This window comes from Procambarus clarkii, chromosome 6 (assembly GCF_040958095.1).
Source record: "Procambarus clarkii isolate CNS0578487 chromosome 6, FALCON_Pclarkii_2.0, whole genome shotgun sequence".
Classification (NCBI taxonomy): Eukaryota; Metazoa; Arthropoda; class Malacostraca; order Decapoda; family Cambaridae; genus Procambarus; species Procambarus clarkii.
In genome coordinates this window covers 25,088,513-25,109,558 of record NC_091155.1, presented here as the reverse complement: position 1 = coordinate 25,109,558, position 21,046 = coordinate 25,088,513, and the positions used below count along the sequence as shown (strand labels likewise).

Genomic DNA, 21,046 nt, shown 5'->3' with positions numbered 1-21,046 from the left:
CTGCCTTGGCTATCGCAAGGCAGAAGTCACCAGCACCCATCAAATAATAAAAAAAAAATCCACATATAAACTCACTAATCAAATCAACTGAATAAAATGATTAACTCAATATGAAAAAATAGTAAAAATAGACCCCAGAGCTAGTAAGGTGTGATATGAACTACAAGAACCCGGGAAAATAAAGTACAAATTGTTTCTTACACCCATTATATATATATATATATATATATATATATATATATATATATATATATATATATATATATATATATATATATATATATATATATATTAGTCCCTTCATGAATCTCAGCCTCTCTCAGCCCCTTCACGACTCACAGACTCAGCCCCTTCACTTCTCAGCCCCGTTTCTCTAACTTTACCCATCACGAGTTGTCAAGGGAGGGAGGGAAGAGAGAGCAGGGAGAGCAGGCAGGACGTGATTACACCAATTACGAAGGGAGGAACTGGAAGAAGGGAAGTAGTAGGTAGGGAGAAATATGGAGGAAGGAAAGGGAGACGGTAGGAGATAGAGCAGAGAGGAGAAGTAGAGAATGTGGGTTGAAAGAGGAAGGGGAAATATAGAGAATAAGGGAGATACAGAGGACATTTCAGGGACCATTACAGAATGCATTACAGAATTCACTACAGTGTTCTCTACAGTATTCCCTTCAATATTCACTACAGTATTCTCTCAAGCATACACTATTCGCTACAGTCTACAGTATATTCTCTACAGTACTGGTTAGGGTAGATATTTTGCTTCCAATGATGATAGGAGGTTAATATACAGAAATATGACACGTAGAGAGACGCAGAGATACAGACAGTATACTGATACATAGACACTATTCAGTATACTAATACACAGACACTGGCCAGTATATTGATACACAGACAGCTACTCACTTGGTTGTATCTGACTCCAAACGTCATTCATCTTAATGTAATTACCTGAAAAGACAAAGAAACATTTTACAATATTGGTACATATATTATATATATATATTATTGATGCTTAATTATATATATATATTTTGTATATATTATATTTAATATATATAATTGTGCTTATATAAAGTAGAATCTAAAATAAAAGATTGAATTATTAAACATCTTTTTCTGAAGCAATTCTACAGCTGAAGAAGTAAGTCCATTTTGGAAACCAAACAAATCAACAATAATGGCATGATCTTTGATAAGCCTCCGGCTTCCTGTCCCCCGTTGAGGCCCCAGGAGATGGTGTCTCATCGCTCTCCATTTGAAGGACAAGATATACAAGATAGAATAAGGCAATACAAAAATTTCTGGGCCTTAGGCCAGTTCACATGAAGTAAATAATTTGGATATATCCAATACTGTCTAATAGAGCGTTCCAATGACCTGCCATTGACCACATCACTAGAGGAACGCAAAAATATAATGGACAGATGTATGCTGGACAAAATGCTGGACAATATACTGGACAAAATGCTGGACAAAATTGTCAGGTCTCCAGGAAAATACGCGACTGAATCTGGTCTCCGAAAATAAAAATAAGCTTGAGTATAAGACTTGAACTAAAAGTTGTGTTTTTATTTGAGTTAAAAAATTTAATTTAAAGTATTATTGTATACCATACGGAGCCGTTATTGACTCATACGGACCACGTATGAGCAAAAGGGATAATATGAGATAAAAAATATGAGATATAATATATAATATGAGATATAAAAATATGAGTGTGTGCGTTATTAAAAATGACCTAAAGGGTTATATCAATATTTCTGGCACGAATTATTTTATACATTTTCCGGGCCGGATGCGATTCACTGAAGCGCTCTTCGACATTTTGCACGCGCGTTTGTGTGTATGTGTGTGTACTTACCTAATTGTGCTTGCGGGGGTTGAGCTTTGGCTCTTCGGTCCCGCCTCTCAACTGTCAATCAACTGGTGTACAGATTCCTGAGCCTACTGGGCTCTATCATATCTACATGTGTGTGTGTGTGTGTGTGCGTGTGTGTGCGTGTGCGTGTGTGTGCGTGTGTGCCCACCTTCCCCTCTATCATCACACCATGTAACATGCTACCGTGGCTCCACAAATAGATTGCTCGGCGACATGCCAACATATAAGCAAACCATGCCACACATTTGTGGTGACCACCCCCCCCTTACCCCCACTCACTCACTCACTCACTCACTCACTCACTCACTCACTCACTCACTCACTCACTCACTCACTCACTCACTCACTCACTCACTCACTCACACTCAGCCCCACCCCTCACTCACTCTCACCCACACGGCGTGACTGGAGATTGTGGCGGTATTCACTCACCGGAAGGTCAATCTCATCCACACACAAAACGCACCGAGACGGTAAATTTCCACTGTCAAGACGCTAGTCTGTTTTTCTGGAGGATTTAATATGGGACGGAGCTAAGGGGTAGATGGCAAGGAGGAAGATAAAGGGGAGAGGTAATAACGGAATGTAGAAAGAGGATAAGATAGGAGCAGGTTATTGCTATCCATAAGGTCGAATTACGGTTTAATATCTTCGTTATTTGCTGATGCCTACTGTATCGTGCAGAAATGATACTGTATCATACTGTATCACGCTGACCCCATTCGGAACGATTCAAAGAGCACGTTGATACCCTCCTAACGAAACCCTCTCCATAGCACGCACATAAAGCGAGAGAACCTTCCAAATTCGCCGATCGCTTTAAAAACTTTCCAAACATATCTTTGACACCTATTAGAAACCTCTCAAACACTTCGAGCACAACCGAACCTTCCAAAACAAAAAATAGATCGATCCCTCACGGATTTAAACTATTAGTATGGGTGCTTTTAGCAGTGACTGTTGAGGAATTTTGTCGAAGATTAGTGCTGTGAACGGTGACATTAGGTACTGTTGTGGATACTGATATTTAGCACTGTTGACGATGTCCACATTGAATACTGTTGAGGATTATCGACGTAGTATACAGTTGTAGATGTTGTAGGATACAATTGTGATTTATTTCTTGTATTTTTTAGGTACTTGTGTGGTTATATGGATATTGTAGGCGCTTTTTTGTTTGGTTGTTGAGAGGATTTTTGTTAGTGTTGTTGTAATTGACCTCTTTGTTGTTATTGCAATTACTGTTTGTGCTTGTTTGTGAAAGTTGTTGCAGAGGTTGTTAAGGTTTCAGATTATATTGTGATTAGTGTTGGAACTTTTGTATATTTTTTTGGCAAATGCTGTTGCGTTTGTTGCTCCAGAATTTATACACCAATGAATTGACAGTTGAGAGTCGGGACAAAAGAGCCAAAGCTCAACCCCCTACAAGCACCACTAGGTGAATACAACTAGGTGAAAACAAACATACACACGATTACATTCCATGATTACATTCAAACGAACAACAAACACACACACAAAGACGTTAATCCTATACTGTAAGACAAAAAATTCATCCGTTATTCGGTCCTCGGCAAAATCTAATAACGCAGAAAACAACAACGAACGCCGATGTTGTGATAAAATAATTCACGAATTGTTTATATCAGCAGAAATTCGTGATTACATTTAATGAAGGCTAGCTGAAGGGATTCAGGTTGGCACAGGTAATCTCCCTAATTCGTGCTGAGGAAGAAGGAGAAAAAGGTGAGTGATTAAGGGATTTTATATAGTAGAGAGAAGACAGAGAGGTAGGGTGGGGGGAGGGGAAAATTAGGGGCAGGGGAGGGTAGGGTAATTAGGGGCAGGGACGTGAGGGTGACTGATAAAGGGTGAAAATCATGGGCTAGCATGTGCTGGTGAGTAAAATGGGGGATGTGACGAGATTAGGGGCTAGGGTGAGGGGGGTAAGGGTGAATGGGAAGAGTGAATTAGTGACTTGGGTTAGGGGTTGAGGAACTGAGGAACTAGGGTGAGAAGCAGCAGAGAAGGTACGGATTAGGAGCTAGGATCAGGGTGTAAGGAGGGGGAGGTATGAGATTCAAGAAAGGTGGAGGAATTAAAGGTAGTCAGCATTGTAAAATAAGTGAGAGGGGGCAGGATAAGACAATAAAGTGAGGGGGGTGGAGAATAACTAGACAAAAGTAGAGGACAATTACTTTAGAAAGAAAGTTGCTCAATAGGCGGAGGAGAGCCATGGAAAAGGGGGTTAGGGTTGTTAAGTACGATAATAAGGTAGTTGAGAATCACATGATAGTTATTATTACATGGCTAACAACAATAATAATAATAATAATAATAATAATAATAATAATAATAATAATAATAATAAGGATTCATTGTGTCAGGGGACAGGCAGCCAGAGTGTATTAATACACGTTAGGCTTAAATCGAGGTCCACCTCAAACCCCCCCACCCCCCAGGGTCAAATTACTGACTCCGCCCGAATGCAACCTCACAATATGCTGACTAACTCCTGAGTACCTACTTACTGCTAGGTGGACAGAAGCATTAGGTTATAGGAAATGCGCCCAGCCATTTCTGTCTCACCCGGGATTCGAACCAAGAATTCTCGAAGTGTTAATTAAATAATACAAATATACACATCCATGAACATTAAGGAAAAAGAACTTGAACGATTATTACTGGAAAAAAATTGCATTTTTTTATTACTCTAACCTCACACAAAAAATACATCAACAAAAACATCTAACCAAAATTGACTGGAATACAATGACGTTAATTTAATTGTGTAATCATGAAATAATACAATAGAAGAACTCACCAGAAAAATATATATGCAATACCAAAACAGCACATATAAAAATCTTATTTTTTTTTTTAAATGAATGCATATCAAATAACGAATTACATTCGACAAATAAAGCAATTGAATTCAAGGGGAACTGTGTAATTCCCTTGTTATAAAATATTGTCTTACAGGAAATATTATATATATATATATATATATATATATATATATATATATATATATATATATATATATATATATATATATATATATATATATATATATATATATATTTCCACTAAAAATTTACTCATGTCTTGGACTATATTCTGGGATAAAGTATTCATGCCACATGAATAAACAAGGACTTAGGTATACATACCAGTTGGTCAGTAAGCAAGAGCTAAAATATGCATACTTGTTGGCTTAAACAAGGGCTAGAATATACATTCTAGTTGTTCAATAAGTATGAACTGAAATACACATGCTGGTTGGACTGTCAACGAGTGTCACGGGGCCAAAACAACCCTCAAGGACTTGATTGGACTTCAAACCCACCACCAAGCCTCAAGGACTTGATTGGACTTCAAGTCCAACATGAAACTTTTTACACTACTATTCTGACCTGGCTTTATATAAAGAGAATACAGAGACGGAAATACACAGGTTCTCTCTCTCTCTCTCTCTCTCTCTCTCTCTCTCTCTCTCTCTCTCTCTCTCTCTCTCTCTCTCTCTCTCAGTGAGAAATTAGTTAAGAGATAAAGCAACGTTATAAAACAAACTCCCATCTCACATGACCTCCTGGACTTGAGTCATATATTACACATATCCATAATACTCACAACGGTGTTATAACTGACTACGGCCACTCTGGAGCCATTTTATACAGAGGAATTTTAATAACATGAACATTTGTTACGTAGTAAAAGTGGTGTTTTGGGGGGAGAGGTAAATGGGCAAATGACAGCCTGTTATCTATATTTATCACTCCCCCAAAAGTACAACTGTTTTTCCTGACCAGAAACAAATGAACTCAACCCATCAACCCATCAACCCATCTAGAAATGCTCGAGGTCGATGCGTCTTAAACGTTAACGTCTTAGATGAAATGACGAGTTGGCTATGAGGCAAAGAAAACGGGATGACAGAGAGGGGGGAGTTAAAGAAAACAGACGAGGTGCATTGATATGGGACGAGGCATTGGGCGGATAAATGGGTGTGGTTGCGTGTAGAGAGAGAGAGAGGGGAGAGAAAGAAAGAAGGGGAGTTGATGGGGAAGGGGAGTTGATGGGGAAGGGGAGTTGAGGGGGGAAGGGAGGTGTACCAGAGGTAAGTGACCCCCAGGTAAACTGAGTCACGAAGTATTGACCGCTGGAGAGGGGGGAGGGGTGGGGGGGGGACTCGTGTATACAACCACACCAAGTATACACTCGAGAGTCGAGTGCCGAGTTCAGCTCCAGCTCACGTGTCTCTTGTGTATTGTGTGCTCTCTGTATACTGTGTAGGCGATGTGTGTGTGTGTGTGTGTGTGTGTGTGTGTGTGTGTGTGTGTGTGTGTGTGTGTGTGTGTGTGTGTGTGTGTGTGTGTGTGTGTGTATGTGTGTTGTAAATTATGATGATAAAATATTATTATTACTATTATTATTATTATTATTATTATTATTATTATTATTATTATTAAAAATTTCTCACCTGAGACCAAAAAAGTTCATCCCGGAGGTGCAGAATTGTGTGATGAACCTCTGGACGGTGTCTGTCAAAATGGTGGCTTGGGTCCGAGGTCCCTATACTTTAGCTACCACCTTGAGGTTCAAGGGGTTGGGTTGAGGGTTGACAGGTTGGGTTGTGGGTTGGTAGGGTGAGAGGAATCGTTTGCAAAACTGTTGGGTGATTCTTAATACATTTGCCAGTCTTGATGGGAATCATTATTTATTTATCTATTTTTTTTTATATAAACAAGAATTTTTACATTCATGTAAAATATGAGATTATTCTGAAGACTCTAATACTCTCGGACGTCATACCCATAGAGCCTCATACCCATACCCTCGGACGTCATACCCATAGAGCCTCATACCCATACCCTCGGACGTCATACCCATAGAGCCTCATACCCATACCCTCGGACGTCATACCCATAGAGCCTCATACCCATACCCTCGGACGTCATACCCATAGAGCCTCATACCCATACCCTCGGACGTCATACCCATACCCTCGGACGTCATAACCATAGAGCCTCATACCCATACCCTCGTACGTTATACCCATAGAGCCTCATACCGATACCCTCGGACGTCATACCCATAGAGCCTCATACCCATACCCTCGGACGTCATACCCATAGAGCCTCATACCCATACCCTCGGACGTCATACCCATAGAGCCTCATACCCATACCCTCGGACGTCATACCCATACCCTCGGACGTCATATCCATAGAGCCTCATACCCATACCCTCGTACGTTATACCCATAGAGCCTCATACCGATACCCTCGGACGTCATGCCCATAGAACCTCATACCCATACCCTCGGACATCATGCCCATAGAACCTCATACCCATACCCTCGGACGTCATATCCATAGAGCCTCATACCGATACCCTCGGACGCCATACCCATAGAGCCTCATACCCATACCCTCGGACGCCATACCCATAGAGCCTCATACCCATACCCATGAACGTCATACCCATAGAGCCGTGGGCGCTGCTGAGAGTAGGCGACAGAAGTACATAACCAGACATTAAAGCAGCTACGACCTCACCCAATAAAGTCTCAAGAAGGAATCGAAGTGTGAACTCTACATTCCCAAGAAGAGCATATCTCCAACCAACAAGATCAGAAACGCCTCTGTTTACGAGTACTGAGAAAAAGACGCTGGATTTATGCTGGAAGATTAAGGGATTTAGTGTTGGTGCTCTTACCGGGATTATATTTAATTCTCTTCCAAGGGCAATGGTTGGACGTTCAGCGAAAAAACTGAATTATATCCAGTAATTACCATTGCATTTGTTGCGTTATATACTTTGAGTTTTATATATATTTGGTCTTTTTAAAATTGATATCGTCTGCTATGTTATCTTCAGGTTTCCGGTCGATTGTTATTTTTCCCTTTCACAACACAAATTCTTGTATCACAACACATTGTAGCTTCACAATGCATTTTTAGCATCACAATGCACTCATGCGTCACAATGCACTCTATCATCACAATGCACTCATGCGTCACAATGCACTCTATCATCACAATGCACTCTATCATCACAATGCACTCAAGCGTCTGAACGCACTCTATCACCACCAACGCAATCTGGCATCATCGCGCACTCTAGCATCGAACAAGTGACACACAAACGCCAATCACTGTCACGCTAGACAAACAAAATGCTGAGGGACGCGTCCTTAACGATAATATTAGTAACACTATTAATGTTTTGGCTGCCGTGCAGGACAATTCCCCTCCCAATTACACCAACAATTTCCCCTCCCAATTACACCAACAATTTCCCCTCCCAATTACTCCAACAATTTCCCCTCCCAATTACACCAACAATTTCCCCTCCCAATTACACCAACAATTTCCCCTCCCAATTACTCCAACAATTTCCTCTCCCAATTACTCCAACAATTAAGTACAATGAGCCAAATAGAGTGTGTAGAGTTGAGCAAAAATTGGTGGAAGTGATGGTGATGTTGGTGGTGATACTGGTGGTGATGATGGTGGTAATGATGGTGGTAGAAGCAGTGATACTGGTGATGGTAGTGGCGTAGAGACGCCATAAAAAATAATGGAGATAATGCTCAATTAAAACTGGTCTGGGTTATTCTAATTCAGTAGACCACAGCGTCTTACTAAATCTTTCTTATGTCCTCTTTTTTCCACCTCTCTCTCTCTCTCTCTCTCACGCTCTCTCTCTCTCTCTCTCTCTCTCTCTCTCTCTCTCTCTCTCTCTCTCTCTCTCTCTCTCTCTCTCTCTCTCTCTCTCTCTCTCTCTCTCTCTCTCTCTCTGTCTCTCTCACTCTCTCTCTCTCACACGTGTTATCGTGGGCGACAGCTGGCGTCAATCCCCCTCAATCTTTCCTACTTCCAGCTTCCTCCTTCTTTATCTGCGGACTTTTGTCTCCTTCTTCTGCTTAACTTTAAGAGAGCAAGATTATATATATCGTCCATCTACCTGATTATTCCAGGAATTATGTCAATAATTCTAAGCGTATAATATTATACAGGTTTAGTTGAAGCTTCAAACTTTTTAGAAATGTTCACTCATGTCTGATATGTCGTATTTGAGCACCTCGATGGAGTCGTTCTTCAATATTATCATTTAATATTATAATTCTATTGTTACATCGACTTCTATTGTTCGTATTCCTAATTACTCTGTTGCTGATATTCTAGTTTATTTGGCAACCTGTTTTGGCAACCAAAACAGTGACTCAACAGTTAATACTCCGCTTAAATCGAAGGTTAATAACACGACCTGTTATCTTATATATGTCAAATACATCAGCGTTGTTACAGGTTTTCTTCAGAGTCGTCTGCAGCAAGACCTGGATTCTCTAAACCTGTATTGAACTCCATTATGTATCATTACCCATTACTTAACAATGTTTTGTATGCTTGGTACTAATAATATAGCAATAAGGACATTAGACGATGAGTCCCAATAACGTGGCTGAAGATATGATGACTAAATGCAGGCGATGAGTCCCAATAACGTGGCTGAAGATATGATGACTAAATGCAGGCGATGAGTCCCAATAACGTGGCTGAAGATATGATGACTAAATGCAGCGATGAGTCACAATAACGTGGCTAAAGTAAGTTGACCAGACCACACACTAGAAGGTGAAGGGACGACGACGTTTCGGTCCGTCCTGGACCATTCTCAAGTCGATTGTCGACTGGAGAATGTCAATGACCAAACCACACACCAGTAGATGAGGAGACGACGACGTTTCGGTCCCTCCTGGATCGTTATCACGATCTACTTGATAATGATGCAAGACGGACCGAAACATCGTCGTCTTATCTTCTGGTGTGTGGTTTAGTCTTCAATAATGAGAGTACTATTATTAAGAGAGCTAGGGGGGGCGGTGCTCCCGGGGCTCCAAGACAGGGGCAGCTGGAGCGAGAGAGACTCACACTCCCACAATAAACACGTCTCCACAAATATTTGTAGGGTGCCAATCAGCCTTACAAGTTGTATGGCAGTCACTGACATAGTGACGCTTGCGTCTCAAGACAGCGGGGATGCGTACAATATTAACAAGATGGAAATTACAATAACAATTACCTGGATAATAACATTTCATTCATTAGGATCATAGGAGTCTCGATCCGGGGGTCACAAAACGCGAGTCTGTAGTTATACCAACCACCACACTATAGCAGGCTGATAATATGGTCGAAGGTTCTCTGGAAATTCCTAACGAGGATACAACAGAGGTTTTAGGCCTCTTTTGGAGCACCAGTTGGACACGGAAGTATTTAGCTCCCTATAGATCCTCGTCATAGCAATTTCGAGACCTCAATAAGGTGTTAATGGCGTTTAACTCACTACTGTTATGGGAACTTTGAAACGAGGACCAGAAAACTTGAATCTGTAGGCCTATCGACCACACTAGTTTCACATCTTAACGAGGATGTCGTAGCTTAAATACCTCCATACTTAGTGGTCCTCCTTCAAGGACTTAAAATCTCAGTTGAATTCCAGTTAGGCATTCCTAAAATGCTTCCTTATTGTGAGTCGCCCAGAGTGTCGTCGGTAGGGCTATACCCACATGAGGTTGTTAACTCAACCACGTCGTCACCATTTTGACTGTCAATTCAGTTGTACTACACCTTGAACACTGTAACCTCGCAAGCAACTCATCACCATTTGGACTGGTATCTCTATCGCTACCATCTGCACCTCCAGCTCAGCTACGCCGTTACCATATGACCCTCAAACTCAACCACGTCGTCACCATATGACCCTCAAACTCAACCACGCCGTCACCATATGACCCTCAAACCCTAGCCACATCGTCACCATACGGACTGCTATTTTAACGTTCCTCCTATAGCCGTTTGGATTAAACATTCTCCCCCCCCCCTCCTCCCCTCGAAGGCCTTCCAACCCTCACCACGACGTAATTTCAGTTGTTAACAACCGCTTGTACCATATGAACCGGTAATCTGAGGGGGGCGAATTGGCGTCAAGCAAAGGGAGAGGGGGGGAGGGGGATGGTGTCGAATAAGGGGGAAGGGGGAAAGGGGCATTGAAGTCGAACAAGCGAACGACTGGTGTCGATTAAAGGGTGGAAACTGGTGACGAGCAAGAGAAGAACAGATGTCGAATAAAGGAAGAACTATATACCCCAGTAAGAGGAAGACTAAAGTCGAATAACGGGGGTGGAAAACTAGTGTCGAGCAAGGCTGAGGGGGGAGGGTGACAAAACAGTGCCCAAAAGCCACCGACATGATTCCTCTCAAATTTCCGGTCCTGCCAGACCTTCCCAAGCTCAGTGTTGGCCAGTTAATGGTGTTTATCCGCCCTGTAACTGTATTTCCCCCCTTGCCTCACGCTCTCTCAAATACACGCGTGTGGCTGCATATTTAGTAGCGAGACAGGGGTTTCTCGTAAGCAACACTGCATGAATGTTGCAATGAATATTTTAATGAATATTAGAATGAATATTTTAATTACTATTACAAAGAAAATTTTAGTGAATAATACAATGAATATTTTAAGGAATATCACACATGAGTATTTTGATGAATATCAAAATTATCATTCAAATAAATGAATGTGTATCAGTCAACAAAGGTTACAGGTCTAGAAATTTATATATTTTGCGTAATATATATTATTTGTTGAATGTGGCGTTTTCTGCACAATAGCTTAAGTGTGTCAGTGAGTTGACAAGACTGTGTGCACTATAAAAGCGACCACACTGTACACTGTACACCGTAAAAGTGTATACGCAATACACGCGATACTCACTGTAAACATCACTGTACACTATTAGCAACACTGTACACCATAAGCAACACTGTAGACTGTTAAGTAACTAACAAAGCACTAATCTTATCGCACCAAGATATCACCCCTCAATTAACACCAACGATAACGAGTCACTAAATTTAATCCTCGTTTGCAAAACCCATTATTTTTTGTACCATTTTTCCGTAATTTATTTACACTGTCTTATGTGTTATTCATTTTCACTGTTATCTATTGTTTTCTTTGTGCTAAATTAACACCCATCTTTACACAACGCATCAACGACACTTCTTTGCACAATTCATCAATGACCCGCGAGATGAGTTTGTTGCGATTAGTTAGTAGTGAGTGAGTGAGGAGATGAATTGGAGCATGTGGGCCAGGAGAGGAGGAGCGGTCACACTAAATGTTGACAGACGATGCTCTCTCTCTCTCACCACACTCACCTGGCTTCCCCTGCTAGCTGCTGCTGCTGCTGCTGCTGCTGCTGCTGCTGCTGCTGTTGTTGCTGTTGTTGTTGCTGTTGTTGTTGCTGCTGCTGTTGTTGCTGCTGCTGCTGCTGCTGCTGTTGTTGCTGCTGCTGCTGCTGCTGCTGTTGTTGCTGCTGCTGTTGTTGCTGCTACTGCTGCTACTGCTACTGCTACTGCTGTTGCTGCTGCTGCTGCTGCTGCTGCTGCTGCTGCTGTTGTTGCTGCTGCTGTTGTTGCTGCTGCTGTTGTTGCTGCTACTGCTGCTGCTGCTACTGCTACTGCTGTTGTTGCTGCTGCTGCTGCTGCTGCTGCTGCTGCTGCTGCTGCTGTTGTTGCTGCTACTGCTGCTGCTGCTACTGCTACTGCTACTGCTGTTGCTGTTGCTGCTGCTGCTGCTGCTGCTGCTGCTGCTACTGCTGCTGCTGCTACTGTTGTTGCTGCTGCTGCTGCTACTGGTGCTTTACATACGCCTCAGCCTACTCAACAGCTTGTTTGATTCATCTTATCATACTGTAAGATTCCTTCAGGTGACCGGACCTGTAAGATTCACTTACAGGTCCGGTCAGTCGCTCATTCTTCTGGAAAAATATTCTTCGCTGTCCAAGTCAACTCATCTACCTCCCAGTTGATTCACCCACCTGCCAATCCGTTCAAATCCTTACACATCCATCCACAATCCGACCAAGATGGCTTAACTATTCACAAGACTCTCTCTCTCTCTCTACAAGTGCTGATCAAGTATTACTTGTTAACCGTCACTGAGTCAGCGATCTGTTCCTCGTCTCTCTCTCTCTCTCTCTCTCTCTCTCTCTCTCTCTCTCTCTCTCTCTCTCTCTCTCTCTCTCTCTCTCTCTCTCTCTCTCTATTTGGTTGTTAATGGCGAATATTTTATCGACGTAATTTAAAAAAAAAATGCTCGAAAATTTGAGTAATCTTCTTGTAGTCTGTAATCCGGTTCATCCTGTTATTAAATTGACTTGCTAATACACAGATAAACTGGCAGATAAATCACTTATCATCGCTGGATCATCAAGAACACAGAGGAACATATCCGCACCACAAGCCTCAGAGAACCCATGTAGAGGTTCAAATCCTTATCATGGCTTCTATTGAATTTCATGAGATTGATGCTTATAAGTTTTAGAGGAAGGACGGACATAACAACGGAGGTATTAATCCAGTATTAAATATATCAACACAAAATAGAACACGGAACTATATAAATTGTCATTAAATTTGCGTTTAGGAAAGCTCTGGGTAAATACTGGTTTGGAAAATAGTGATGTTGATCAGAGAAATCAATTAGATGGTAAATCATTGATGTGGTAACTTTTTGATTGTTTCAAACTTAGGTAAGGCATATATGAATGAGTTTATGGAGGTTGATATGGACCAATAGACCATCAGCAATTTTTGTCAAGGGCCAACAGGCCATCAGCAATTTTTGTCAAATTATTAGGCCCTTGTGTTATCAGCACCCAACCAATGATGATCATGGCTTTCCCAGTGCCATGATCACCATTCATGGCACCGCTGCCACCATTGCAACCAACCCTCGACACTGACTCCAACGTCAATAGTGGCACTGCCACCACGCAACTAATCCACCACACTAATATCCACCTCCGTGGCCGTGCCACGACACAGTGCCACCATATGCAGCCGCCAAGGTGCCAAGACGCGCGGGCACCGCTTGTTAGTTTTGAAAGATATATGCTCGCTTGAGGGTGATTCGTGGCATCAGCTTGATCATCGACCACCGCCAGCTTCAGCTTGTATCTTGACTCCTAAATTGAACGAATTAACTCTGTGGGTGATGAGTTATTCCTTTGATAAGGAGCTTTATTAGTGTGATGCTCTACTTTTGAGGTGCTTCTCAAGTATGGTGATCTCACACCATCACTACCATCACCATAGTTATCACCACCATCACTACCACCATCACCACTATCACCACCATCACCAAGTCTAATAAAAAAATCAACTATTACCGCACCCCTATTAATCATTTCAGCACACCAAAATGGTACCATTAGTCACAAGGACACCATTACTCACCATGCCACTATTAATCTACCTCGTAGCAAAGGCTATTTCTCTGCCATAAAAAAAACAATTATAAGCAATTCGTTCTCTAACGTTCGTCAAAGACACCTCTTGGCACTGGAGACTCTCGTTATTATTAGTGGTTATATATATATATATATATATATATATATATATATATATATATATATATATATATAGTGATATATATATATATATATATATATATATATATATATATATATATATATATATATATATATATATATATCACAAAGGAATTGCAATGGCGTGTTATAGCACTGAAAATAATTTTGAGCCAATGGAGTGACTTAAACTCGCGTTCTGGTGATTCCCAGACACCTGCCTTGACCGACTAGGCCATGATGGTACACAAACACCTCTGATGTGTTGTGTGTGTGTGTGTGTGTGTGTGTGTGTGTGTGTGTGTGTGTGTGTGTGTGTGTGTGTGTGTGTGTGTGTGTGTGTGTGTGTGTTGAGTGTTGCGCCCAGTAGGTCAGTTAAACACTATCACCGCAGAGGTGTAAACAAATGCTTAATTAAATGTTTACTGTCTGGTGTGTGTGTGTGTGTGTGTGTGTGTGTGTGTGTGTGTGTGTGTGTGTGTGTGTGTGTGTGTGTGTGTGTGTGTGTGTGTGTGTGTGTCGCGAGAAGCCTCTAAAAAGAATTAGTTAATTGCGTGATACACAATACTACCGGCAAATTAGTTAGGTGGGGGGGGCGGGGGTTAATTCAGTTCGCTGTGAATATTTATATTAGTTAATTTGTGAGAGTATACAAAAATGAGTGGCTTTACAAATGTTTGTAATTGATGTTATTATGTTCCCCAGATGCCAAATTATCGTCTTTATGCTAATGTACGGGAAGTATGAGGAGAGTGCTAAACCTGTATGACTATATGGCAGAGAATTAACTGGAGCAGAACTGGGGGATTCGAACCAGCGTTCTGGGTCACACCAGACACGCGCCTTACCACCCTTACCTAATATTCAGAGTGAATGCACTCGTGTCCGTCTGGGCCAATAAAGAAACGCTTTTCTACGAATATTATTTTTGTATTCCACCTCCAGAGTGATATTGGCGTCTTCCCCGAGCACCAGGACATGTCGGTACAATGACCCCCCTCACTTCTTATGGGGTCGCCGTTCGAGCCCCCGATGGTTCAAGTAGCTGGGTACCGTTCTTCCCTGTTCTCAAGCACTTCCAAGTGCTATATCGTAAGTGCTTGAGGACTTAGTGCTCTCAAACCCTCCATACTTTCCTTACGTGCAACGAGGAGTCACAATAACGTGGCTGAAATATGTTGACCAAACCACACACTAGAAAGTGAAGGGACGACGACGTCTCGGTCCGTCCTGGACCATTCTCAAGTCGATTGTGAGAATTCTCACAATCTTGAGACTTGAGAATGATCCAGCACGGACCGAAACGTCGTCGTCCTTTCCTTACGTATAACAGTAAGCTGTCTCAAGCTATTCAGCTTTGCAAACTTCCTCGTAATTAATCTTGTCATCAATGTCTTCCGAAGACAAAAAACATCGCAATAAATTTCTATGTTCATATACTTGGCTTTCTTTTACTCCGACATTTTAGGTTTGTTTCAAGGCAAAGGAGAATCAGCTCCGGTGAGAGCGTGTGGATTTGTACGCTTTTGTACGATAAAAGCCTTGCAACTGGCCATCCTTTGTGCTACAACCGGCTAGAAAAAGGCATTACACCAGGCTCTTCATTCTTGACAGAAATACGAATTGAGAGGCGGAACCCAAGAGCCGTAGTTCAATCCTCGTGAATACAGCTAGATGAGTACCACATAATCACCAGTCACCTACCTGACATCACTACATAATTAGGCATGACTCACCTGACATCACTGCATAATTAGGCATGATTCACTTGACAGCTCTACATAATTAGACATGACTTACTTGACAGCTCTACATAATTAGACATGACTCACTTGACAGCTCTACATAATTAGACATGACTCACTTGACATTACTACATAATTAGACATGACTCACCTGATATCACTACATAAATTGACACGACTCACCTGAAAATCGTGTGTATAGCCCATCCGCTAGAGATCTGAGTGACCATTGTGACAGTCTAAGTCTCTTCAACCACCAATGGTGTCACCACTACCACCACCACTAGTGTCACCACTATCAACACTTGTGCCACCACTACCACCATCACCACCACCACTACCACCACGTCAACCTCTGCCACTGTCTAGACCATCACTGGTCACTCGGCAACACTTCAACCACCAACACCACCAACACTATCACCACCACCACCAACTCTATTCATTCTATCACTACCACAAGCTCTACCGCCAAGGCTCTATCTACATCAGGCTCTTTCTCAACCTCTGCCTCAACCAGTTGTTAAATGAACAATAACAGTGACCGAGCAACAGTGCCATAACTGTTCTTCACAGTTAAAATGCAAAGTTCTCCTGCAACAGTGTCAAGCCACCACTAAGTTTGACCACCTCACAGTGTCTAACCACTGCTAAGTTCAACAACCTCCATCACAGAATTCCAACCACCACCACTAAGTTCAACCACCATCACCACCAAGTTCAACCATCACCAGTGCCACAGCAACACTGTCACACACCGTAAGGAGGCGTCTGCTGACCCTCTGGCACTAATCACCACCTTTGCTGGGTTGAGGCCAGTTGTTGAGAGGGCCATGGTAGCTGGGTCCTCCACTTAAGACCTGCGTCATTGGCAGTGAGTGCCACGATAGTGCCACCAGACGGAGTGCCAGACTCATCACCGCGATACATACCAAGCAGAGAAGTATTTCTACATTGATAGATATCGTGATAAAAAAATTGTAACCAAAGAATAAATATAACAAATGCAATAAAGTTAGAACAAATGCTATAGTTATTTTTTTAAATAATAGTAGAAATAAAACAATATATAACTAAATTATACAAATAAATGTTAGAGCTTGTCGAGATATAATATTATAAACAAAATATAATCAAAGAAAATCAGGGGGTGATCTTAGGCAACAGGAGTTCGAATCCTGGCGGGGTCAATAGAGCCCTAAGTGAGTTATGGCTCGCGTGTTCATGCAACCTTTGTGTTTGCAAACATCCAGATCAGTGTTGCACGGAGAGAAAGTGGCAAGGAAAGTGTTGCAGAGTGTTGCTGGGAGAGTAGTGAAGGGGAAACGATACTAGGGAAGATATAAAATCCATCAGGTTCAAAATACAACAGGCTCTCACTACAATAGTATACTCCTACAATTCAATCGCACACACTTACAGGCTTACTATGCAATACCACGAGCTTGCAATACAATACCACATGTTTGCAACACCGTAACATGGGCTTACAGTACAATACCACAGCCTTGTAATACAGTAAAACTGGCTTTCAGTGCCATAACACAGGCTTGCAATAAAGTAACACGGACTTGCAATACAATAACATGGATGCACAATACAGTTCAATGTACATGCAACCTCATATAACCAGTCTTACAGTAAGTCTTACGCCTTAAAACGAAAACTCAGCCGTCAGACTAACAAAACTTCCAATTCTTGCTAAGCTCCACCTACAGAACCATCTAGCATGGCCAGCAGCCAGATTCACGAAGCAGTTACGCAAGTACTTACGAACGTGTACATCTTTACTCAATCTTTGACGGCTTTGGTTAAATTTATTAAACAGTCTACAAGCACGAAAATCTCCCAATCAACGGTTGTTATTGTTATAAATAGAATTCTGGTGCTTCGGAGCTCATTAACTGTTTAATAATTGTAAACATAGCCGCCAAGGATTGATAAAAGATATACAGGTTCGTTCGTAAGTGCTTGCGTAACTGCTTCGTGAATCTGACTCCAGGTCTCCTGCTTAGCCATCTACTAAAGTTACGCCTGAAATGGTTTGTGAGAGAAAATGAGGAACGCTTTCCAGATGGGGCGAGTTGCTCACGTAGATATTTTTAAGGGGTTAGGAAAATAGTGATGACTTACTGCTGCTAGTTTTAGCGCTGTCTGCTTAACTCCCGATGAAAGCTGCTATGTCGCTACAGAAATTTTCGGAACTGAATAGGCATTTTGAGTATATATTTTTTCCAATACATCTCTCTCTGGCTGGCTCTCTCTCTCACGGTCTTTCTCTCCTTGCTTCTCTCTCTCTCTCTCTCTCTCTCTCTCTCTCTCTCTCTCTCTCTCTCTCTCTCTCTCTCTCTCTCTCTCTCTCTCTGTCACTCTCTCTCTCTCTCTCTCTCTCTCTCTCTCTCTCTCTCTCTCTCTCTCTCTCTCTCTCTCTCTCTCTCTCTCTCTCTCTGTCTCTCTCTCTCTCTGTCTCTCTCTCTCTCTCTCTCTCTCTCTCTCTCTCTCTCTCTCTCTCTCTCTCTCTCTCTCTCTCTCTCTCTCTCTCTCTCTCTCCCTCTTCCTCCTTTTTCCCATCTCCCGGAAACCTAATATTGATGATCACATCATCTTTACACGCAAACCAAAGCACACGCACGCGAGTGAAGAATCTACAGTCTGGATTTTTTTTAATATATATAAACAAAATTCCCTATCTTAAAGACATATAAAAGGCTAATAAAGCATTAACATTTGCAGGTAAGGAAGTATAAGAACTGAACGATAACAAAATGAAACGTGAACAGAAAATATAATAACACAGTAAATAAATACCAATAATAATTGAATTAATAATTCGTATGAGTTCTGGCATAAACCTTTAAATAAACATTCATACTATCTTGAGGTTATCTTGAGGTTATCTTGAGATGATTTCGGGGCTTTTTTAGTGTCCCCGCGGCCCGGTCCTAGACCAGGCCTCCACCCCCAGGAAGCAGCCCGTGACAGCTGACTAACACCCAGGTACCTAATTTACTGCTAGGTAACAGGGGCCTAGGGTGAAAGAAACTCTGCCCATTGTTTCTCGCCGGCGCCTGGGATCGAACCCAGGACCACAGGATCACAAGTCCCGCGTGCTGTCCGCTCGGCCGACCGGCTCCCCGGTCTAATCTTACTAATGGTAAGATTTATTGAAGACATGCAACAATACTGTAATTAAACAGTCAATAAATGATAATAAACAAATTTTAATCCCTGGCGTAAATGGTTGGATTAATCGTTAATTGATCATGTTATTATTGAGCGTTTGAAAATAACTCGACCCCGAAACATGGGTCTCAGAAATTCGTTCGATTCATAAGTTTTCAAGCCCAAAAATTTCCAGACTCACAACTTCGCAGACTCACAACTTTCTTTACTCACAAATGTCTTGGTTTAACGTTATCTAGGGATAACCGTTTATCCCTAGATAAAGGTTATCTAGGGATAACCTAGAAGGCGACGTTTGTCTCTCGAGTCCCCTTGAGACACTTCGGGTTAACAACTAACTAGTCGAAGCCTTGACCTCCATAAGTGACTATGAAAAAGTCTTCCATCGACACGATTAAGCTTTGCAAATATTTAACCATAAACAATTATAATACAGCCCCTTAACTGTAATACAGTCCCTTAACTGTAATACAGCCCCAACTGTATAATTATACAGTTGTGAGTGCAGTTATTTGCATGATGTATTTGATAATTGATTGAAAATTGGTATATCACTTCCCTGGAAATACAAACCGAAACTGTCTCTATTTTCCGCTTGTTACAACTTGTAATAAAGTTGTTACATCTTGGCTTAACGTGTTTAAGACGTATTAGAACGTTGTTACAACTTGCTATATTGGTTGTTATAACTTGTTAGGTGTTAAAACTTGTTCGACCGTTGTAGCAACGTCGTAGTTTTGGTGTGTGTTTGCTGGGTTCGTGGTGAAATTTGATGCAATATCCTAATTGTGTTCTATGGTGGAGGGTAGTATTAGGATTCTCATGAATGAGGGGGACCAGGATTCTCATAAATAATGACAGGAGAACCCTCATAAATGAGCGCCTCACAGTACACCACAGACGCCGTCCTCTGTGAGCTGAAGACACTCATCTTGACCTTTGATATATCTGCCTCACTTTTTCGAGTTTATAGTGGAATATTTATTGTGTAAAGAGAAACATGTGTTTCTTCAAAAAAAAAAAACACGCGCGCGCAAACACACACACACACACACACACACACACACACACACACACACACACACACACACACACACACACACACACACACACACACACACACACATGAGTAGACATGTGAGACACACACAGGAGACATGATAACCACCTACAAAATTCTCAGGGGAATTGACAGGATGGACAAAGACAAACTCTTTAGCACGGGTGGAACACGAACAAGGGGACACAGGTGGAAACTTAGTACCCAGATGAGCCACAGAGACGTTAGAAAGAATTTTTTCAGTGTCAGAGTAGTTAACAAATGGAATGCATTAAGTAGTGTTGAAGCGGAGGCTGACTCCATACACAGTTTCAAATATAGATATGATAGAGCCCAGTAGGCTCAAGAATCTGTACACCAGTTGATTAGCCGTTGAAGGGCGGGACCAAAGAGCTAGAGTTCAACCCCTCACAAGCACAACTAGGGAGTACACAGAGATCTTCGAAGCTATCCGAACAGCGCTCGGGAGTCATAGTCCAATGGACCCTGGTCCCATTCTCAGACGGTAGAACCATATCCGGAGAGTTTCTTTCACTTGATGTGACTGCTCACCTAGCCATAAATTGAAACCTAGGGGTTAGTGTACGAGATAGAGAGAAGGAGAGATAAAGAGAGAGAGAGAGAGAGAGAGAGAGAGAGAGAGAGAGAGAGAGAGAGAGAGAGAGAGAGAGAGAGAGAGAGAGAGAGAGAGAGAGAGCGAGAGAGAGAGAGAGAGAGAAGAAGAAGCA

At 41.9% G+C, this 21,046-nt stretch overlaps 1 protein-coding gene across 3 annotated transcripts in view; it reads right to left on the bottom strand.

The window, feature by feature from the left end:
* LOC123752992 (A-type potassium channel modulatory protein KCNIP1) overlaps positions 1-21,046 on the bottom strand; it is a 293,403-nt gene that overhangs the window by 209,145 nt on the left and 63,212 nt on the right. The window contains exon 1 of one of the 3 annotated variants that reach the window (XM_069306918.1): positions 16,259-16,800. The exons of the other annotated variants lie outside the window; for them this stretch is intronic. Within the exon in view, the coding sequence (XP_069163019.1) occupies positions 16,259-16,305 (47 nt within the window). The 5' untranslated portion in view covers positions 16,306-16,800. Of the gene's footprint in view, positions 1-16,258; positions 16,801-21,046 lie in introns of those variants that run through there. 3 annotated transcript variants of the gene reach the window in all.